This window comes from Phalacrocorax aristotelis, chromosome 3 (genome assembly GCF_949628215.1).
Source record: "Phalacrocorax aristotelis chromosome 3, bGulAri2.1, whole genome shotgun sequence".
Taxonomy (NCBI): domain Eukaryota; kingdom Metazoa; phylum Chordata; class Aves; order Suliformes; family Phalacrocoracidae; genus Phalacrocorax; species Phalacrocorax aristotelis.
This window is the reverse complement of record NC_134278.1, coordinates 124347796-124370693: the sequence shown is the minus strand read 5'-3', so window position 1 is coordinate 124370693 and position 22898 is coordinate 124347796. Positions and strand designations below refer to the sequence as shown.

The 22898-nt window shown below is 43.1% G+C and overlaps 1 protein-coding gene across 1 annotated transcript in view; it reads left to right on the top strand.

Annotated features, from left to right (window-relative positions):
- Positions 1 to 18016, top strand: part of GPR137B (G protein-coupled receptor 137B) — a 28293-nt gene extending 10277 nt beyond the window's left edge. Inside the window, exons 3-8 of the mRNA XM_075089432.1 lie at positions 745 to 794; positions 6201 to 6423; positions 10220 to 10373; positions 12440 to 12564; positions 15994 to 16118; positions 17395 to 18016. Coding sequence (XP_074945533.1) covers positions 745 to 794; positions 6201 to 6423; positions 10220 to 10373; positions 12440 to 12564; positions 15994 to 16118; positions 17395 to 17506 — 789 coding nt within the window. The 3' untranslated portion in view covers positions 17507 to 18016. The remainder of the gene's footprint in view (positions 1 to 744; positions 795 to 6200; positions 6424 to 10219; positions 10374 to 12439; positions 12565 to 15993; positions 16119 to 17394) is intronic.
- Positions 18017 to 22898: the final 4882 nt, after the last annotated feature.

The following is a 22898-nucleotide window of genomic DNA, read 5'->3' as shown; positions in this document are numbered from 1 at the left end:
CATCTGTAAACTGAGTGTGTTTAGAAACCATGCTAGCTTATGAAAAAGCAGTGATGCTTCCCTGTAATTTTTTTAATGAACAAGATATAAAATATGCTAATATATTTTTGTGTAATTTCTGATGGTGGTTAAACACCCGTGACTGATATTACCTAGCTGCATTGCAGAATATATGTCATTATTTTGTCTTTTCTGTTACAGTCAGCAGAAGCCAAATATCTACCTCAGACTAAAACAATGATTTTGGTTTTCGATGGCATCCTTTTGGCAATGTACCATGGATGCAAACATATATGTTCAATTTAAGGCCAGGGTACTATGACAGGCTTTTCATGAGAATATAGCATCTGACCCAGTATGGACCTATGTGAGAGACATGTACTGTTAGGTCATGTAAGAGCCTAATAATTACTTGCTTCTATGATTATACTGGCATTGGTCCTCTTGTGAATACTGGTATGAAGGACCTTATTCTTAAAATCTGTGATTATTCACAAAGCAGAGTAAGAGGAAATAATGGTGTAGACAATTTATATACAAGTACAGCATGATCTCCTGCTGAGTGGTTTTAATACTTTGCTTAGAGCTTGCCTGCCATGGATAAGGAATAAATGCAAATCTGTTATCTAATGAAACCTATCACTACATCTCTTGTGACCTGTGAGACAGGATTTCTGTGGATCACAGTGTCTGTCTTTACTTAAATGTATCCTGCGTTTGATGCAATATTTTTCTGTTTTGCAGGTGATTTTCAAAGCTAAGTCAAAATATTCCCCAGAGCTACTAAAATACAGGTAAGAACTATGCAAACATTCAATGTGGTAAAGAAGAGTAGCCATGCTTTTTGAGAAACACTACATCTTTGATAATGTGGTGCTCATATCTCAGCTATTCATATTTATATATCAGTGTTTTATGATGATGGTTCTGAGGCCAGATTCTTCCTGTGACATTTAGAAGTCTGTGTCATTTCCCAACATAAGCACCATTTTTAGACATTTGTCATAGGCAAATATTTCAAATGCAAGCAGAAAACCCTCACCCTGATGATTTGTTTACAGGTTGTTAATAGTTGTATTGCTAGGTGAATTCAGATCCAGTGCTTTGGTAAAAGTATCAGAGTGATGCGTTTATTGTGACAAGAATGAGTGGGACTGGGTGTATGTTAATCCGTGAGGTCAGTGGTAATAAAAGACTCAAAAGTTTTGGGAAGATGAGAGAAGAGTTGCGAAGGGAAAGAGGTAGAGAAAATGGATTCAACTTAATGATGTGTTTGGGAGCTCACAGATAACCTCCCCTTACTCCATAGAGTTAAGGTTATGGTAGCTTTGTGTTTAGGTAGAGAGATTTGTTTGGGATCTTGTTGAGCTGGAGGGATTGTCAGGAATTACTTGAAGGCTCCCCAAAGGGAGTAAAGTCCAGAAAGCTGAGGAAGTGCTCAATAAATTTATGTTTATTGTGACAATTCCTAAAAGCCTCAGTCAGGGGCAGTTGTTTAGACAGAAGAAGAGAGAGAGGTTGTCTCTATCCTAAAGAAAAAATTTACAATCTGAAATCAGGATAGGAAAGCAAAGTAATTTGAAACTGAAATCTGTTATTTGCTGACTATTCAGGATAACACAGTACTGTGTCAACAGGTCAAATATTAACATTGCCCTTGCTCTGGAAATTTTGTTATCCAGTTGGGTTTTGATAGAGCTGGAGAGGCAATAATCTGGAGCAAGTACTTCAGGAACTGTGTTTGGTAGAAGGGCAGTACAATGAAAGCAGGCTTGGGGTGGGCTGTACTTGGCCTGGTGAGGGAATGGGACATGCAGGTTGTGATGGCTGACTGAGGGGCGTGGACTTCACGCTGAATCGCAGCTGATGCAGAAATTGTCAGGATGGGAACAGAGAAGCTGCATCTATTTTGGTGGCCTCAGGAATGCTTTCAAGTTAGTGGGTCTTTGTGCATACCTTGGCCATAACCCAAACCACAAGGGGCAAGAGCTGGATGCTCCCTGGTAAACACATGGCATACAAATACATTCACGCCCCTTTGTGCTCTGGCTTCTGTGGGAAGGAGATCCAGGAGTATGGGCTGGCAGACAAGCATAGCATACACTAGCCAGGTCCCCAGCAAGCGTGCTGGCCCCTGATGGTATGCATAGGCAACAAGAACAAAGAGGACAGTTTCGCACAAAGCCTGGGCTGCAGGTCAGTGTGGTATAGGGCAGGTCTGTGAACATGCTCCTGGCTGGCTTTAAAGGTGAGCAGCAGAAGCTCTGAACCTCATCTGTTACTGATGTTTATGGCAAGGCTTTATTCCTGAAAACTGCTTGAAAATGTCTTTTTTTCAAGCAAAGGGAACTTGTGATATTTAATCAATGCCTATGAAGTGACTACTTTAACACCCTGCATATGGCTCTTGGAGCGTTTCTATTCCTAAACGTTTATGTATTGTTACTGGAATTACTCATGCACAGAGTGGTCACCCTCCCCACAACAGCTCCATGTCCACCCTGACTCTTGCCTACTGCATTTCTAACACAGAACACTCTTGAATCTGGTCTAGCCTTTTCTTTCTTATTCAGATCTGTTGATGAAGGACTTCAGTAGTATTTTGGTTTAATATCTAGATATCTTAGCATGAATGGGGTTAGCCTATGTAAAAGAGCCATATAAATAAAGCTGACCTCGTTTCCTATCTTATACAGGGCAATTGAAGTGGTGAAATACGTGCACACCCACAGCTGAGTTCCTGAATCTTCATTGTAACAGGCTAGTGGAAGATCATTGAATCACAGAATTTGGTTTGGGTTGGAAGGGATCTTTAAAGATCATCCAGTCCAATCCCTGTCCCATGGGCAGGGTCATCTTTCATTAGATCCAGTTGCTCAAATGCTGATGGAGAGATGGATGACAGAAAGATGGATGGCCTACAGACAGGGGCTGGAGTCTACACTTACTGAATTTTATTTTTCTTCATTGCTGAATGTTCATTTGTTTGATTTTTCCCCTCATTTTCTGTAATAAGCTTCAGACCTTATTGCCTGGTATTGGCATTTCTGCAATAAGATAATGGCAACATAAACAAGGCAACAGAGGTAGGACTGCAGTCCATGTATTGGCACACGTCTCAGAAATCAGAATAATTTCAGATGTGGAAAAAAATGATAAAATCCTATCAGAGATCCAGAATCTTAAGCAACCTTTACTCAGCACAGCTTTCAAGATGTTAGTCACTATGGCAAAACAGCTCAAGGCAAAGCCTGTGCCAGCCCAACTTCATATTTAAACAGTCCTTCTGCACGTCTCCCCAGGCTTGGGGATTTCTTACAGTCACTGGTTTGGATGAGGCTTGCTGTGCCATGTGTGCATGCCTTGTTACACACAAACCTCAGTCACTGTATGGTTTCTGAGGAAACCACATAGAAAATGCAGTAGTTTCAAACAGACTGTCCTGTTCAACAAGGCAAAACTCACTACATTCATCTGAAGTTTGATTTTAAGCTCAAAGAAAAACTTAGGGGTGTATCCAGCCAGGCACAGAAAGAACAGAACACCCTGGCACATGCCTTCCTTGACCAAGCCAGACTACACACAGCTCATTTTAAGGGACTAGCCTCAAAGTGGGGAGTAGGCACAACAGGATTTTGAACAGTCGCTGGTGCAATCTGGTAGCACCTCTCCTGCCCTGCCTTTCTCTTTTCTGAAAAAAAACCCCATACACTTATTCATGCCTTGTAGGTGCCCTAGTAGTTGAGCTGGAAGGATACATTCTGCCATTAAGTGTGTTAGGAATGCTTTCTGCAGCTGCAGAGACCCTAAACCTGCCCTGAGAGACACAGCCTGCATCTCCATCAGTGCTTATTCAAAAGTTCAGCCACAATGCTTCTATTGTCAAAAGAGGCAGCCGTTTCTCCAGCCACATCATATTAATAAGGGGGATGGAAGATCATTATGTGAAGAGCTGCACAACTGACTGGCCATGACAGCTCATCCTGGTAGTGTGTGGGCATGAAAGCGTGACAGTGCTTTTTTTTTTTGCTAAACTCCATCAAGGAGGAGCCTGGCCTTGGAAGCCTCTAAGCCTTGCTGGTTGCAAGCCAGCATCAAGGTCACACAGGCTGCACTGAAGCAGAAGTTCCTTCTGACTAAGCTGAGCAAAAAGAGAACATGTGTATACTGTCCCGCAAGCAGGCAGCGTATAAGAGCATACCTTTCGTCATAAGCCCAAACCCCACAAGAATATTTTACCTGCACTACAATGGGTGAGCAGAGATGAAACTATTAAACAGGCTTTGGGTGGGGAAGGAAAGGAAGACACATGACCATCACTTAAAGACTTTTGAGCTATTAATAAAAACTATAAATGTACCACCACTACAACCGGGGGCTGCATTCTCCAGAGGAAGCTGTGTGAGAGAGGAGCTTCAGGACTGCAGTGCTTCCAGCATTAGACTGTGAGGTTTTTTAACCTCTAGCTGCTTAACCTAAAAACAAAGCCCTGCCCTGGAAGGTTAAGAATATACACAATCTTCCCCGAAAGGGAAATTCCATGACTGGCAAGGAAAAGACAGCATCCTCACTCACTGCCAGATATAGCCACAGAGGAGGGCACTGATTCACAAGCAGGGACTTTTAGCCTTTCAGTTCTCCCTATTACACACTTTAAAAGTCTCAAAGGTATACCCCTTCCTTTCTTGCCCTCTGAAAAGCAGCCAGCTGTGCTTCAGCTTTGTAGCTGCATTGATGATAGCCCAAAAGGATACTAACGTGTGAAAGAAAAAGATCACCACTGGGTGAAGTGTTTTTAAACCATCAGAATTTGATTTGTAAGGGACAGTCTGAATGTTTGTTGTTAGCCAAAATCAAAGTTCCCAGCAGACATGAAAAGCTGTGGCCAAAATCTCTTGTTTAGTGACTGCAAATTATGTCCCTTATCAGTAATTGCCTCAGTCAGCAGTGATAATGAAGCAAGCAAACACCTGAAATGGAAACATGCCTTTTTTTTAAGTGAAAAGCTCCACAGCTGTGTGTAGGAGTAGTGAAGAATTAGAAGCAGCTTTTCTTGAGTATGTGGTATACTTATATTGCAGGTATCAGTGCTGGGTAGGTGGGCAAAAACAGATGGAGAAAACCAGTCCAGCTTCTGGGCTTTTGTCTGTCACATTTCTGTTCCAGCTCTGCTCCTGTGGTTGTGCAAATGAACCTTTTGCCTGGCATAGATGGCAAAATGCCAACTCAGAATCAATATACAAGACGATCAGGGGACTGGAGCATCTCCCGTATGAGGAAAGGCTGAGAGACTTGGGTTTGTTCAGCCTGGAGAAGAGAAGACTGAGGGGGGATCTCATCAATACCTATAAATATCTAAAGGGTGGGTGTCAGGACGATGGGACTAGGCTCTTTTCAATAGTGCCCAGTGACAGGACAGGGGCAACGGGCACAAGTTGGAACACACGAAGTTCCACCTCAATATGAGAAAAAACCCCTTTCCTGTGTGGGTGCCAGAGCAGGGGCACAGGCTGCCCAGAGAGGTTGTGGAGTCTTTCCCTGGAGACATTCAAACCCCCCCGGACATGTTCCTGTGCCCCCTGCTCTGGGTGTGCCTGCTCAAGCAGGGGGGTTGGACACAATGATCTCCAGAGGTCTCTTCCAACCTCTACCATTCTGTGATTGTGTGATTGTGTGTTTTTTTTCCTACTGTTAGGTACTTCCCTAATTTAATATGAAATCTGATGGCAAACATCAGTGGTCTGTGATGCTTCTCATGGCAATTGTGGGGTAGTAAAACCAGGATCAAAAACAATTCATTCCAGGCAGCTCAACTTTTTGCAATGTTTCTTCTGTCAGTGAGTAGTCAGAGGGTTTGTGCTGTATATGAAATGCACCCACTAAGAAAGTACGTGTGTATTTTAAGTAGTTTTTAAGAACTGTGCTGTTGTATTTCTGCTGCAAACACTCTTTCATGTTTTGCTGCTTGACATTAGTTTCTTTACTTACAGCTTATCATGTAACTGTAAAAATGGGTTTGAAATAAGATAAATTAATCTCTCCAGCAATCTGGAGTACTTTACTTTGGGCTCAGGCAGCTGGCCACTCTGTCAGCTGGGGCAGCCCAACACATGCAGCTTTCATTGCTCAGAGTACTTCCATCTCATGACTGACACTTGCTGAACAATGTCGCTAAACCTGTTTTCTCCTCACTCTCCCAGGTTGCCCCTCTACCTGGCTTCTCTTTTCATAAGTCTCCTCTTCCTCTTGGTGAATTTAACATGTGCAGTATTGGTGAGGACACAGAATTCAGAGAGAAAAGTCATTGTCTCTGTCCGGGTGGCAATTAATGACACGTTGTTTGTGCTGTGTGCTGTTTCACTCTCCATCTGCCTGTATAAGATTTCCAAGATGTCTTTAGCCAACATTTACTTGGAGTCCAAGGTAAGGTACATTTTCTGTTCTTTTCAAGTACCTTCTGAGAGACGAGGGCAGTGCAAGGCAAAGCCACACAGTTCTTTAGATCCCCTGAGACCTGGAGGCCTTAAACTTCACAGCTTGAGCTTGGCTGGCCATCCTGCTTAATATATGAATTAAATACCAAGTGCTAGCAGGGATGCTTTTGGCTAACACCAGTGACCCCAAAATATGTATTTTTGAGGCAGAGTTTACACACCTTGTTGGCTGGAGTTTCTCACAGCTGTTTTTCAAGTGGATACTACTTTCTCCAGATCCCTGTCTGAAGACCACTTGATTCCAGTACTGCTACGTAGAAGTGGCCTATACTTCGGCATCCTTCAACTTGTCAAATTACTGATGGATTTATTTCAATGTTAAATGGAGCAGCATGCTGAGGATAAGCCAGATAGATGAATATGAATCTCCCTTTATACATTTGGATACTGTCCTATAGATAATGAGAATGTGATTGAAAATACTTAATGCTTTATAAATTCAGCCAAGGGGGGAGAAGGGTAAAAAAGTCTCTCATACTACTCTACAAAATGTTCTTTAAAGAAATATTGTTAGGTTTACAGCTTTGGACACATTCAGTGGTCAAGGAACTGGGTGCCATCACAGAAGCCTGCAGTGTTTATTATAAAATCAGTGACGGTTGTTTGTACTTATGAATAATGAAACGGATTTCAAAGGTCCTTGCATTTGCAGTAGTTAAATCTTAAAATAAATTATTAGTTTAACCAATAGCACATTACCTTTACCACAACAAACCTTTCAAAGATATAAGTTTCAGCTACTATTTAGAAAATCTAACCATAAAATTCCTCTCTCCATTTGCTTAATCAGATGAAAGGAGTACTTTTCCTGTTTAATCAAATCTGGACATACTGCACAACAACTGAAAGTTCAGGGCTGAATAGAAGATTTAAAAACACAGCTTTGTTTTGTTTCTTTCAAGCCTGTCACTTGCTGACCAAAGGGCATGGGCAATGGATTATTTTTACTAGTAAGAAAAGTTTTTCCAGTGCTGCAAATCACAGGAGCATAAATCCCTGTAACAAACCAGTGCTAACCCAAGGGAGGCTTTGGTAGATTACTTTGTTCCGTTTCCTGCTCCTGCAGGAAACTTGATCTTCTTTACTTCAAGCTATTTCACAAAACCCAAATAAACTCTAACATGATTGCAGACAGGAAAGGACAGAGCACTCAGCTGATGAAAGTTTGAATGTGGAAATGAGAATTAAAGAGCGCTTTGCTCATTTCTGCTGACCTGAAATGGGAGTTCCGCTGGGGACTTCCAGTAGGATTTGACCGCACATACTTAGGGATACAGATTGCTGGAGTTGGCAGTGAAAAAACATCCTGGGTTAATCTGCTACTGTTGTGCTGAAAAAACTAGCTAAAGAAGAAAAATCCATTCTCTGCAGTGATACGATAGAAGTAGCATTAGAGATAATGCATGCTCTGTGGTGCATATAGAGAGGCATTGGTACTGGCAGCCTTTTATTTGCATCTCCCATCTGCTAGCACCTATCTTTTGACCACATGTGAAAACGCATTCACCCCCATGACCTGGCGTGGGGGTCTGGCCTGGTTCTCTCTGCCAAGGGACAAGGAGGTGCTCAGCCCTGCCCTTAGGTGCCAGCTTCGGCCACTTCTGCACTGGCCAGAAGCACCATGTTGTGGGAGGACATGCTTCAAACTCGGGGCTCCCCCTCTTTTCTGGAGGGACCTGTGACTGAAAAAGGATTCCTCTGGCTTTACGTTTACTGCTGTGCTTCCCTTCCCCACATCAGCAGCAAAACCAGGACACTTTCACCCCCTTTTTTGTATTTGGTGGGATTGAGGTTTGTTAAATCTTTAGCATATTTAACTATTAACTTTTAAAGAATGACAACTATATAGGGAAACCTATAGAGGGAAATAACTGACCCCATTCTGCTCTTCACTTGGGCCATCCTCACTCTGTAAATGCCATTGAGCTGGGATGTGGTATGCGCCCACCAGTAGCTTTTCTCTGCTCTCTGACCCCCAGTTTCCATGACAGCACCACTGACTTGCTAGTACCGAAGAACAGAGAAGTGACAAGCAAACATTTCCTCTTTGCCCATCTTGCCACAGCTTTCACTACTGCCTACTATGTATCTGGCTTTGATTCCCATCTAGCAGCAGGCTCTTGGCTCACTCCTGACATGGCTGCAGGTTACTGCGTGGTCCACAGTGGCAGTACCAGTGTGTTTTAAGCAGGAAGTCAGTCAGAGAGGTTGACTGTACTGGGGATTTCGTAATACTCCTGAGCTTGACTGTTCCCTGAATCAATATTATTTTGCTGGGAAAACAGGCAAGCTAGGTATCTGCAAGCTTTTCTGACTACTCCCTGAGCTCCTCTTTACTGACTCCCATCAGGGAACTCTCAGCCTGAGGATCTTGGCTGGCAGAGCTGCAGGGACAATGGCCACCACCATGGGTGAGCAGCAGAGGGGCCCTGGTAGTCTTCTGAAGGCCAGGGATTCAGAACATGGTGACTTGGTGACTTTCTCTGATACTTCGGTAGCCATTCTGTTATGTTTGTGCTCTACCTGCCACAGCACTTTGGACCTTGCTCCTTGGCTGCAAACCTGGAAGCAGAGTGTGTAGGTGCAGGGAATAGGGTGCACACCTTCCTGCCTCCTGCACCTGCATAAAAGGTCCTGTGAGGGGATGAGCAATCTTCCCTCTTGGCCTCTCTCTCACACAGATGAGAGGAGCCCATCCTTGTGGTGTGGGTCTCTGCCAGGAGAGGGAGAGGGAAGGGCTCATGAAGCAAAAGACTGCAAGGTATTTTGCTCCCCTAAAAGCACACAGAACTTTAAGCCATCTTTCCTCCTTTGGCTGTGCAAAGCACTATTCCAGAGCTAAATGCATGGAATTTACTTTGAACTTCTTCCTTCAAAGCCAGCCCCATTTTTGCACAACAGCCTGCCTCTGTGATCAGACTCATACTGGTCCCTGCAGCCATGGCTCCTGGATTCCTTCCTTTCTTGCTGCTACAATAATTCCTGTGCTGGAGTCTCAGTCCCCCACAGTGACGCTCCCTACTGACACAGTGGTCAGATGTCTCACTGGATTAATCCTCACACTGCATTAGACTCTTCCTCCTGCTCTGTCCCTTTTTCAATTCAGGGTTTAGGAACTGTTCTAATTTCACACTTTGCAGGTCTTATTCCTCCCCTTATGCCCAGGGTCCCCTTTACAGACTGCCCTGCCATGGTCACTCTGCCTGTAGGCCGTGCTTCCACCTTGTCTCCTCTGTGTTGACATTAGACAAGGCAGGATGTTCTGTTCCTGTCTGTGCAGTGTTTAACTGCTGACTATTGCGATCTGCTCTGCACTGAGGAAATAGGTGCACAGCAAGCAGTTGTAAAAAGATGCAAGATTGCATCATGCTAGCTAGCTAGCATCTGATACAGGATGCTCTATAGCTAAAGAGCAGCTGAAGGATGAATTCTCTTGCTCCATTCTTGTATGTTTTCATTGTTCTGAAAATAGCACTTGTACAATAAGTTGTAGGAATTAGTTGCAGCCTGTCTTGGTAAGGGCTGGAACTGCTACCATTGCCTGGAAATCACTGTACTAATAAAATATGGGAATACAAGTAGTATAGGACATCCCGATCACAGAAGGGAAGAGAAAAAGTCAGTTGCATTAGGCAGAGTAGCATGACAACCCTCGAAGCCCATGCAAAGCAATGTTATTGTCAGCTGCCCTTATGAATAATAAACTGTGTTTAAATCTCTTCCAGGGCTCATCCGTCTGTCAGGTGACAAGTATAGGAGTGACTGTTATACTACTTTATACCTCACGAGCCTGTTACAACTTGTTCATCTTATCGTTTTCCCAAACCAAGAAAGTAAATTCTTTTGATTACGATTGGTACAACGTATCAGATCAGGCAAGTATGAAGGTCTCTGCTAATGAGAAAAACTCATTCTGTATGTAATGCCTGAATTCCTAAATGCCATGAGCAGAGGAATTAATATATTAAAATCCTATTATTTTTTCTTTTATTCAATGCAATAAGAATGTTTTGCTCTAGGAATACAAATTTCTGGTAATTTCAGCATAAGGAGGAAAAAAAATCCCAGTGCTAAAAGAAAGAAGTAACCACTAGACAAATAATAATAATAATAATAATAATAATAATAATAATAATAATAAATCAATCCTTTATTTACCTTGATTTTGTTGGTAAAAAAAAATTCCTTTATTAAAAAAGGCAGGTGTTTTGTCCATCAGAAAGAATGTACTGTACTTGGAGAAGCAGAAAACCAGTACTTGATTCCACTGAAATGCTTAATTCTGAAGTCATGATCAAATTTCCCATTGCCATCCAGGGCTATGGAGTTATTTACCTGAATTCTGTCATTAGCGTGGTACCTTCTGTAGTTTGAAGATAAGACTATGATTCTTCCCAACCTTTAATTGCAAGTGACAGTTCAGTCTGAAAACTAACAGTGATAAAATCACTAAAGGAAATAGTGGAAGATTCTTCATCGAATATTATGAAATTTGGGCGTCCAGCTTCTTTCTTTGCTTTGAAGCATATAGTTAGGTACCAGCGGTTTTCCTGCTCTGTCAGGGCTGGGCAAAATGGCAGGTCTGGACCATGAGCACATTTTGTTTGGCCTCAAAATCCCCGCCCTCTCAGCAAGTGCCTGCAGACCAAAAGCAGTGCTCCCAGCCGTGCAAGGGCCTTGTATTGCCAGGGTGGCTAAGCAAACCTGGAGCCACTGACAATTTTCTGTTGAGCGGTAGATGAAACTGTAAATAAGTAGGCAAACAGTAGGGTAGGATTGCCTAGAGGACCTCATTACAAGTTCGTTGAGTAGGTCCCGTCGAGGGACCACTAATGAACTCTGCTGCGGTGCAGAGAAGAGGAGCGGAGCTAGGTGGTGCCATGCCAAGTAATTAGAAGATTCTCCTGAATCAAACATTTCTCCTCCTGTTGTTGGGGCCTGGAGTGCTGCTGCTGCTGACCCCTTGCAGGGGGCACTTCTTGTGCCAACCTCTACAGTCTGGAGTAACAAGCGCTGGAACTCTATGGCCAGAATATTTGGTCCCGTTTCCCTCATGGAGGCAGAGATTGTCCATAGGGAGCTCAGTGGAATGCTGTAGGCCTTAGGCCACTGTTACTGATTTTTGAACATCTGATCTGAATAGTGACATTAGGGTTGCCTGGATTTGAGGGTAAATAATTTGAGCCATATGTAAAGGGCTTGGAACTCAGGAGGATGTACTCAATTTGGTACCAGAATCAAGAGTCACTTTTAAAGGGCAGCCCAATGTTTGTGCTGTGGTACTGCCTCGGTCACCTGTCAGAAACAGTACCTTTTTCTCTCCTGTACAAAACACATGAAAGGACAGGACTTGCCCTCTGCAGCTGTGGTGAATGGCGGAGGGGAAATCTAAAGAGGAGTTCAAAGCTAATGCTAAGTAACACCACGGTTATTCAAGCTAACAATGTGCACTGATTTGAGGGGATTTTTAATTTTTAAAAGCCAGGTTGCCAGCAATGCCCTTGAAGACCTGGGCATTTATTGTTCCTTCACATGTTACTCCCAACTGGAAAAGGACTGGAAAACTAGTTTCTCGTTACCTCGATTTGATCACTTGATCAAATGGTTGCTTTCCAGGCTCTTAGACTGGGAAGACCCTGGCATTAAACTTCGATTTTGCTGAAGGAAAGATAGGAGGAGGAAAAGGAGAGAGGAGGAAAGGTAAAAGGGAAGTCATGTACCCAACAAGGTAGAATATTGATTTTTTTTAATTTTTTTTTTTTTTTAGCATACCTTTAATCATTAGCCAGGTTAATCTGGCTTTATTGGATGGAATTTCTGGCCATGTTGTCAAACATTTCAGCCACTTAAATATAGATCTTCATAAGAAGACGTGTTGCCTCCTGCACCTTTTAAATGAAATGCCATCGTTATTTTTAAACACTTTTTGACTTTTCAACAGGCAGATCTGAAATGTCAGCTGGGAGATGCAGGTTACATAGTGTTCGGTGTGATCCTTTTCGTCTGGGAGCTCTTGCCTACTTCCTTGGTTGTGTATTTCTTCCGTGTCCGAAACCCTACAAAAGATCTAGTAAGTGCAATTTGTTAGTATCGTTGTTAGTGTAATGTCTAGGCAGGTCTGGAGGGCTCAGCTTCTGAGAGAGGTTTGCTTCTTTATGTTCTGACTTATTTTTCAACATGTTCTTAGCAGAACAAAAGCAATGCAAACTTCCCACTTCTTTATACAAAGTCCTCATGAGAGAAACTCATCATATTTACCCAGAAGGAAGACAAGGTGTTTCTCCAGAAGTTTAACTTAAAAATCAGGAACCTTCTTAAATTTAGGGGCATCTTCTCTTTGAGTTAATATGGTACTTCACCAGAGTCAGTGGAAAAGGAGTTTGTTATCCAAAATTGGGATCTTTCATCACATAACAATGAAAATGATTGTGTGCTAACTGTTCAATAGTGTGTATGAAGTAATAGATTGAATTCTTTCATCCCTGTACCCATTGAATTATTTCCATGTCAAGACCAATAGGCATAATAAGCACTTGCTGACATTTTTGTTTGCTGTTTCAGCAGAGCAGAGATTAAGGTGTGAGTTCATAGAGTCATAGAATGCCCTGAGTTGGAAGGGACCCACAAGGATCATCAAGTCCAACTCCCGTCCCTGCACAGGACAACCCCAGATTCACACCATGTGTCTGAGGGCGTTGTCCAAGTGCTTCTTGAATAGCGTCAGGCTTGGTTCTGTGATGCCTCCCTGGGGAGCCTGTTCCAGGGCTCCACTACCCTCTGGGGGAAGAACCTTTTCCTAATATCCAACCTAACCCTCCCCTGGCACATCTTCCTGCCATTCCCTCGGGGCCTATCGTTGGTCACCATAGAGAAGAGATCAACGTCTGCCCCTCCTCCTCCCCTTGTGAGGCTGAACAAACCAAGTGACTTTAGCTGTTCCTTGTGTGATTTCTCCTCTAAACCCTTCACCAACTTTGTGGCCCTCCTCTGGGCACTCTCCAGTAGCTTTATATCCTTAATGCGCCCAAAACCGCCCACGGCACTCAAGGTGAGGCCGCACCAGTGCAGAGCAGAGCGGGACAATGCCCTCTCTCGACCAACAACCTCGAGTTGTCAGGATAATTCCCTGTAAGTATCCTTAATTTCTAGGTAGCTCATGGATGGACAAGCATCTTTTTACAGCTGTAGGCAACATCTCCAGGTTAGCATAGGATATGCTGGTTGACAGGCACGTGGGGAATATCAGCCCTGCACGAGGATTACCAGGGTAATGTCTTCTGTTTCTCTAGGCCAAAACAAACCAAAGCTAATATTCCCCAAAAAGGATGTGAATGGTAAATTCACAAGTAAGAGAAGAAATAGAATAACTTTTTAGAGAAGGTGATGGTTTTTATTCTCGCATGCAGATTTCAGGGACAATGATAAAGCCAAGCTGAACAAGGAAGTAACAAACCCCCACCTCTATAAAGCCCTTCTTATTGTTCACCTGTGATACCTGACATCACACTAAGAAACCCCATGGACCCCCGCATCCACCACAAAAAACCCCAAAATCTCAGCCCCACTCCTGCTTAGGAGTTAGCCAGGACAACTGCAAAGAGAAGAAATGCTTTAAAGTACAAGCCTGTGGTGCTGCCCTCTCTGACCACAGAGAGACCTCATTTTATCTAAACTGAGTTTAGTGAGGCTCTGCCTGGTGGTCTGGTTTGGATAGTTTGGGAGAGAATGAAAGTAAGGGATGTGGTCTAACCTCTCCCTTCAAAAAGCTGATCACATAAAGACCTGGAATCCTACTCAAATGAGAGCTCAAATGGAGTCAAACGGGCAGCATTCCATCACAAGTCAAAGAACACTGCAGTAACACATATAACATTATATTTTTGCACTGTGATTTGCAGAAAGCCTTAAATCTCCAACTTCACAGGGTTCAGAAGAGTCAGTCAGTGATATCACTTCTTTTATAGGTACCTTTTTTAGGAGAGACATTATCTGTCATAGCAGGTAGGTCATATACGGTTTTCTTCTACACAAGACAAATATTTATGCTAAACAATATCATGGTAAGAGGAAAACTGGAAAGAGCAACGTTAGAAAGAAACAATGAAGAGACTCTGTAGCAAGGCAAAACTGAACTTCAGTACAAGTATGCCACAAGAGGGAGACCAAGGGCCGCAGGACTTTAACGTGTTCAGCAGGCTCACTGTTGCAGCAGTTAGGTATCGAATGTCCAGTGGCTGAAAATACTTGGCCAGAGAGCATGGGTTTAGAATTAAAACAAACTCCCTTTTAGTTAAAAAAGGTCTTAACAATAACTCTGATTTAGTAAAAATCCAAAATGTTCTTTATTTTTAATAAGGAACAATCCCAATAAATTGTGGTCCTTTGGTTTTACATTTCGTTCAGGGCATCAGAATCAAAACGTATGAGTAGAGGCAGCCGGCGTTCAGCACTGTTCAAATGTAAAGCTCCAATGTAAAGCTCCACTCCACAGACGATTATAGCGTGGAATGAGCTGCCTGCCTGCTTTGGTGCTGACACAGGCTGACTGCAGTCCTTTGCCTGGCCATACCTTCAGCCAGACAAGTGCTGGAAATGGAGAAGTGACAGAGCTGGACCTATTTTTAGTTAATCTTTGTCAAAGTTATTTAACATCTAAAAAATAGGTGGAGATTAAACCGCTCTCCTGCTTAAGGACAAGGAGAAGATGCCATCCTGGTTTATCCACTGGTGCAGGGAGCCCTGGGGATGGAAGCAGTGGATCAGTGGAAGAGGCGCAGCTGGGTCCTAGGTGTCCCTCTGCCCTGTTTCTAGAACCAAACTGACCTTTTGAATCTTGTATGTTTTCTGTTTTGATTCATAGGGAAATAGAAGCAAGATGCTGTGTAAATGAAGGAGTTACACATGCAGCCCTCCCCATTTTATCAAAGGACTTCTCCTTGTGATTTGACCCTCACAGCACTGTAGGGTAGATACTGAAATTGCTCAGCGAGGTCCTAAGGGGCTTTTCAGCGGTGGTTTCATTAAGCGGGGTGCCAAGGTTGAGCAAGATCCGTTCCTGAGGCAAGGGAGGGAATGCACCAGGAGGGAGGGTTACAAATGCAGGAGGTAAACCCAAATCTCTTTAGGTGTTTTGTATCCTTCAGCTCCTCAGCTGCTTCCCTAGTGCTCACTTCAAGTCAGCTGGCTAAAAGCGCGAAGCGTCCAGGACTGACAGGAGTTCAGCAGACAGGGTAAATGCGTACTGGAGGGTGGTTTCAGAAATGGGTCGTATCTGTTAGCTGTAAAGGAAGGAAAAGCCCTTAAGATCAGTAGGCTGTCACTACGCTGGTGGAGAAAACCAGAAAATGCAAAAAGATTTCTGTTGTCTACAGCAAATGTAAAATTGCCTGGTTTATTTTGGAAGCCAGGAGGTAACTCTGCAGGGACTTCTTTCAGAAGGCAGGCACCAAGCAGTTCATCTATCTGTTGCAAGTACTGACGGAGGTTTCCCTTCCCTCAGGCCAACGCAGGAATGGTCCCAAGCCATGGCTTCAGTCCCAGATCTTATTTCTTTGACAACCCTCGCAGATACGACAGCGATGACGATCTAGCATGGAATATTGCACCACAGGGGGCACAGGGCAGGTGAGATACGAGAGGGAACCGCTTGCTTCCTGTAACAGAAACTGGAGGAGGAAGAACTCTCACACGCTGCTGGAGACTAACGTAAATTGTCCAGCTCCAATGGTTGCATAAGTTCCAGGGGGGTGAGAGGAAGTGAAGGGGGAAGCTGAAGTGGAAAGGCAGCACCGAGTGACGTAGGGATCCAAGGGCCCCACAGAGACTGCAAGGACACAGGAATGAAAACAGTTACATAATTTAAGAATTGTAACAGCACGCAGCTCTCTGAAAAACTCAGGTCAGGTCTTTGGGCTGCGTGTTTCACCCGCTGTTTCTTCCAAAGGTGGCCTAAGAAGTGTCATTTACTAGTTTAAGTGTGTGAGCAAGGCAGCCTGGAAAAACAGCTGTCTCCCTGTGTTCAGGGAGAGCAGGGAAGAGCTCGACAGTGCAGGCAGCGGCTTGCGACGGTGGCAGCAAGAAGCCTCTCAATTTCAGTTGCCCTGTAACATGGCTACATGTCTTGGGGTTTACCTGAAATGAAGGGGGCATTTGCTTTCCCACTGGCTGAAAGCTTACGCGACTCCACCTAACTGCCGAATCCCACGCAACCCAGAACTGGCACGAAAGTGTTTTCTCTGTGTAACCATGAGCTTTAGGTAAGGATTCCCTTCCAGGAAGGAGCAGCTCACAGTGAGAATGACAGCACCCAGTGCGGAGAAGGAAAGGCGCTGCCAGGACACCAGCCTGTCCTGAGAGGAGGCTCAGTCACGTGTTGCTCATTTGCCTTTGCCTGTACCTGCAGTGCACTAGTGGTAGGTTAGTGCGTCACTCATCTTAAAACGAAGGCACCCTCCCTTCCACGGAGAGGCACGGGGGAAGCAGCCACAGCGGTAACACAGGCGCAAACCAGTGGTGGCTCACGCTGCTGGTGGGGGAGAAGCCAGCCCGCCAGAGCAGATAACAAATACCGGTGCGTGCGGCCACGGGAGGTTAGGCAGCGACTGGGCATGCATCAGCAGCACCGCTCCTAGGGTTTTTGAACACCTTCTGGATGAGTGAAGCAGGAAGGGGAGAGTCCTTAGTGAACTACAAGAGTCAGGAAACAGTGAGTTGAGAACACTTGGGCCAAAATAATCAACAGATCAGAAAAAATAACAGCAGCCGGAACCCCTGGGTGGGTGTTTATTTTTGCACTTTGGCGTGAGAACTACGTCTATGCGATTACATTTAGCCACGTTCACTAACCAGGTACCTACAGAACCAACCCACCAGCCACTAACTCTTCTGTTTTCTTTTTAAGTTTCTCTCCAGATTATTACGACTGGGGCCACCAGAACAACAGCTTCATGGCTTACATCGGATCCCTCCAACAAGACCCAGCCCTGGACACAGACCGGCCGAGCCCTATATAACTTCCATCAACTGCAGTGCTCTAGGACATTCCAATATTAAAACAAGTGTTCTCAGAAACAAAGCTTAGCAATTTCTCTTCACCTTTTGGTTTTTAGAAGTGTTCCTATGCACAGATAAATGAAGAACTTGTCTTTGCCACGAGCTTTTCATAGTTCGAGGAGAAGTATAAGCTAACAATTTAAACTTTGAAGACTGTTCTAATTAATACCTTGTTCTAAGCCACGGTATTTTTGGCTTCGAATAGAGTTGTTAGAGGGAATAATTTAATCATTTTATGCTCATTTTAAAAGAGCAAATTTCATGAAGTGAAATGGCATAATTATTTTCTAAGTATTTTTATTTTTACATTGTATATTAGGTTAGAAATACATGATTATGATGAATATACTGTAAACACATGAATGGGTTGTTCGGATGCATGACAGTAGCGATTCTTACATGCACATAAAAGCCTGTAAGGATAAAATATCAACGTCATTAAATACTGTCTTTTCAAGTTATTGCTATAAGCTTGGCGCACAGTTTACTCTTTGGACCATCACTGCCTGCTCAAGGTGGTGCAGACGGTTGGAGGCTAGAAGTCATCTAGACTCTAGCTGTGATCGCACACTGCCTTCTTCTAAGGACGCAAGAAAACTCTTCTCAGCAGCTACAGGGACAGCCTCACAATGGTAGGGATGGGGATCTGCTCTGGCTGGAGCATTGTGAACTGCAAAACCGGCTGAAAATTTGCAAGTTTGAAAAATTGAAGTTATGTCATCATCTCTGTCAATCAGTTCTAGGTGTATTATGTCAAAGAGTAAGTCAAATACCCAGCTGGGGAGGGGGACACATAACAGTACGTACTTATTTAATAAAAACCTAGGAGGCGGAGCCTGGGAACAGAACAAGAGCCAGGAATACGTAAAGCAGAAAAACCTCAAGCAGACCTAAAGTCTGCATAACTAGCAGAAGGTCAGCAAAGCCCTTTTTCAGCCTTGTATGTTCAGGGATAAATGGTGGTTTGTGGTGGAAATGGGGGATAAATACCAGTCTAATACATGACATTTGCACATAGTAATCCCAAAAATAATTAATACTCCTCTGCAGTGAGCAGGAACCTCAATGCTACTTCAGGTCTTTGTGTTGTGCCCAGTATGCTCTACTCTGAGGAACTCTGCATGCCCAGTGTCTTTCTCCTTCCCCACATGAAACAAATACTATACTTCAATGCACATTTCCCTAAGAGAAAAACATATTTGTTACTGCAATCTTTACTTCTATAAAAGTAGTTCATTCTGAGGTGTGCCACAGCATCACCAAATGGGGGACAGGCTTGATGTTTTCCTCACAGTCAACCTCAGGACGTACAAGTAGAGCATTCTCATATACACTTCACAGAGGATATACAGAAAAAAAAAAAAAGAAGGGATGGGGAGTAGCTCTGATCAGGTCTACTTGGAAGCCGAAAGCATAGTAGTACCACACTCGTGTGCCAAGTCTTCCATGGGGTCTTTGATTGTTTTGGGGCCTTTGTGGTAAAAATCAAGGCACACGCCTTGCCTCTGGCAGAAGCGGAGGCAATTGTTCACCCGCCAGGGCTTCCATTAGTTTCTTCACTGCTTCTGGAACATTCACTGAAGGAAAAAAAAGCCAATTAAACCATCAGCCAGAGATTAAAAAAAGGTGCCACAGGGTTGGGAGAAGAACAGAAATTTTATTAAACCCTTTGGAGTTCTACAATCGTGTTTCAACAAAACTGCCTGAAGACCTAGTGCAAGAAAAGTCCGCAGAAATTACATTTTCTTCACCGTAGATACAGCTGCACAGCAAAAATCTAATCATGAGAATTCTGCGCTTAAAACAGGCTTAGTCCCTATGCCACAGTACGCATGCAAAAAAGCTGAATTACAAGTGACTATAACCAATAATAATAATGAATTTAATACCCTCGAGCACAGGAGATTTAAACAACAATGTGAAAGGCAAGATCTTAAATTTAAATTAAATCACTAGTTATCACCTGTGTAACTGGTACTCACCCACCTAAACCGAGGATGAAATACATGTCTCAAGCTTTTAGTAAGGTAATTTGTTAAAAATACATACATGGAACAAAGCAGAAAGCTGCAGAAACCCTCTCGGGGGAATAATTTCACATGAAGAGCCCCGCTGGGTAAACCAACCAGAAAAAAATATTTACAAAATTAAATTTTATAAGCTATTCTGAAAAAGGGACAGAACGGACCAAACTTCATTTCAAAATAAGCCTTTTTGCCTCATAAAACAAATTGGACTTAAACAGCAGCTAACTTTGACCATGTTCAGACAGCAACCTGCTGTAACTGTGCCACGTGAATTCCTGATGTGCTGGCATGCCACAACGCGCTGTAACCAGCGACGGCACACAGCTCACATTCATCTTTTGAACAGAACTGAAGTGAGAATGAAAGCCTGCTCATCACCTTAACCTTAAATCCTGTACACACCAGTCACTTAAGTTATATAATTTCTACCAAGTGTGGCTGAAAGGTAAGTTAAGTGAAAAGTAAAAAAAAAAGAATTTCAATGAAAACCCAAAAATTACATTCACAAAAAGAAGTTGTAGCAGAAAATACTTTAATTCGCATTTTATAGATTCAAACATAGCAAAGATTCAGAAGTGTTTAAATCTCAGTAAGCAGTTCCAACACTGGTTTTGGTTTTAATAAATATTACATTTTAATAGGCTAGCCATATGGAGGAGTTGTGAAGCGGTGAACGGCTGATTGCTACTTTATAAACATAAGCATCTCTATTATTTACAAGATATTACAGGTCATTTCCCAGACAAGCACAAAGCCAGGTCAGATGAAGGCCACCCAACCATCAACACACAACTCAGGAAAGCGTGGCACAGCATACTGCGCACAGACAATGACACACAGCCCAACCCCTCAGCTGAAGTAGGGGAACGATGCTGTTGTTCCAGCTTACGCGAGCCTCTATTTTACTGTTTTACATCTATATTCTCACCTTCCTCATTCAGGCACCGAAGAGGAAGCTGCTCAGCAACAGCACCCTACATTTTACCTACGCGGGTTGCACCATGCCTTTTTTACCAACTTAAGTCTTCATGACTTGGGAAAAATGAAACATTTTTGTCTCTGTCTTCTCACGACCTCTGGGATTACAATCATTGTGTCAATGGTACAAGGAAATGTACTTTTACTCTGAAATGAACGGCAGACAATGTTGACAAGCTGATCTCCGACACAGAGCTGGAACTTAAAATAGTTCACAGGTCATGGACAGTGTCACTAACCTTATTCTTTAGTATAAAAAGGGATCTGTAGATTTCTAAAATTTAATTTAACGTATAAAGAACTAAGTCATCTGACTCACACGGCAAAACTTCACAGGCAGCATAGTCACAGAATGAACATCAAATACAGTAGAAAAGATGGTGACAGGAAAATTGTTTCAACTGGATTTTGACGGGAAAAATCTGATGTCCTATTCTACAATGATGGTGGAGTGAAACGCCGTCCATATTTGATCACCAAGCGAGATGTACCTTCAAATGCCCCACAACTTCCCCGTACACAAAATTTGCTGTTCAGTTGCATTCCTGTGTTTTCATGACACGAAGGAAAAGAAGAAAAGCTTCCCGTCTCTTTATGTCCTTACCCAACGGCATTAACCTTGCCTGCCTTGTGCCAGTGAGGGTTGCAAGGAGCAGGTGTCCCGGGTCTGCGTGCCTGAACCTCTCACCTGTCCCATGAGCAAGTGCGTGACGCCAGTATGTGATGCTGCTTCAGCATCTGTAGATTTTAGCCAGGCACAGGTGGAAAAAAAGAAAAATAGCAAGTCGTACCCCGAGAAGAAGGTTGGAAGCAGTTCACTTTCCCCATAAAGCAAGGGGAAAAAGGGAAGAAACAATTCTGAGCTGCAGATCCTTCCTGGGGCAGCACAGAAAATGCAACTTATTCTCAACTAGAAAATCCTGCCTAAAGCTTTAGGCACTATTATGTGTAATAATACAGATAAATCCCAGCTATACAACATTCTTCACGCAAGTGAGCCTACAGGTTCTAGCCCTTGCAGGTCAACCCAAAAGGCAAGGAATTAGTGGCCAACTGGAAAACACACACTTTCAATATATACAGTAACTCAGGAGAGTTAGGTACTCGGGGTGTAACTCATACCAAGCACACCTGTTTCACATCTGAGCTAGTTACCTAGACTCCCCCTTCAATTTAAGGGAGAAAAATGAAGTCTAGGGTGCAAATCACTGCATCCTAGAGTATAGTGTACCATACGGAGCTCATAGGCCAGATGAATCCACATGGAAATCACCAGTCCTTCTCCATCAACTAGAAAAAGGAAGCCTGCGGCGACTTGCTCAGACGTGGGTGCCCACAGGCAAGAGAGGCTGCTGGGTAAGAACATAACATCCCCAGACTGGCATCAGCTTTCTCTAACACCACATTAAATTCTCTACTGGCTTAAACAGGAACTTCCGACTGGAAACCAGTTCGTTGCCAATTTGTGCAACTATCACCAAAACTTTGTGGGGGTGGTTTCAGGTTTTTTCTTTTTTTTTTTTCCCTTTTTTTCCCCCCTTTCATTTAGCTTATCCCAGTTTGACTCAAGAGGGTTTACTTTCTTGAGAAACAGTATTTTTCATAATAGCGAGTGTCAGCAGGATAGTCTCTCTCATTTCCAGTCAGGTAGGAGTTTGATGCTAGCCTGGAAACAAAGGACATAGAGCGTATTCCAGCTTTCAGTAAATCTCAGCTGTCAAGGCCCACGCTGTGGGAGCCAATACAGTTACAGTCAATTTATATAAACAGGTCACTAAATATCTGGTAGGGTGAAAAATGTTTAAGAGCACTTTATTTTGCAAAGATGTATTTTTAAAAACAAGAGATGTATCTACACTGTACCAGCACTTCCTACATTCATAACTCCTGACTTCACTTTGAAACATGCTGGTTTAAAAGAAATTATTACTTCATTTTAAATTTAAACCAATATTTGGTTGCTACTAATCAGTAGTGCTGTTTCTGAATTCTGTTTTGGACAATGGTAAGTTATCATTGACATTTGTGGACGACAATATATGAGTAATTTCTGATTTTATGAAAGTTGTTATTAACATACCCGTTTTTTTTATGCTGAATATCCTTTTAAATAAGATACAGTTAGGGATTGCATAGATACAGTATGCAGTATTAGATGTCGGTGTGATTATGATTTTTAAAAAGCATCTTTTTTTAAAAGTGACTACAAAAACAAGTTCGTTCTTTCTGCACTAACCTTTTAACATAGCACTAAACCATAACCCATATAAAGCAAATCTATTTCCACGGCTCAAAGATCGAAGTGTGCTATTTTAATGTTTTAGATATTAAAAAGATGATTTCTGGA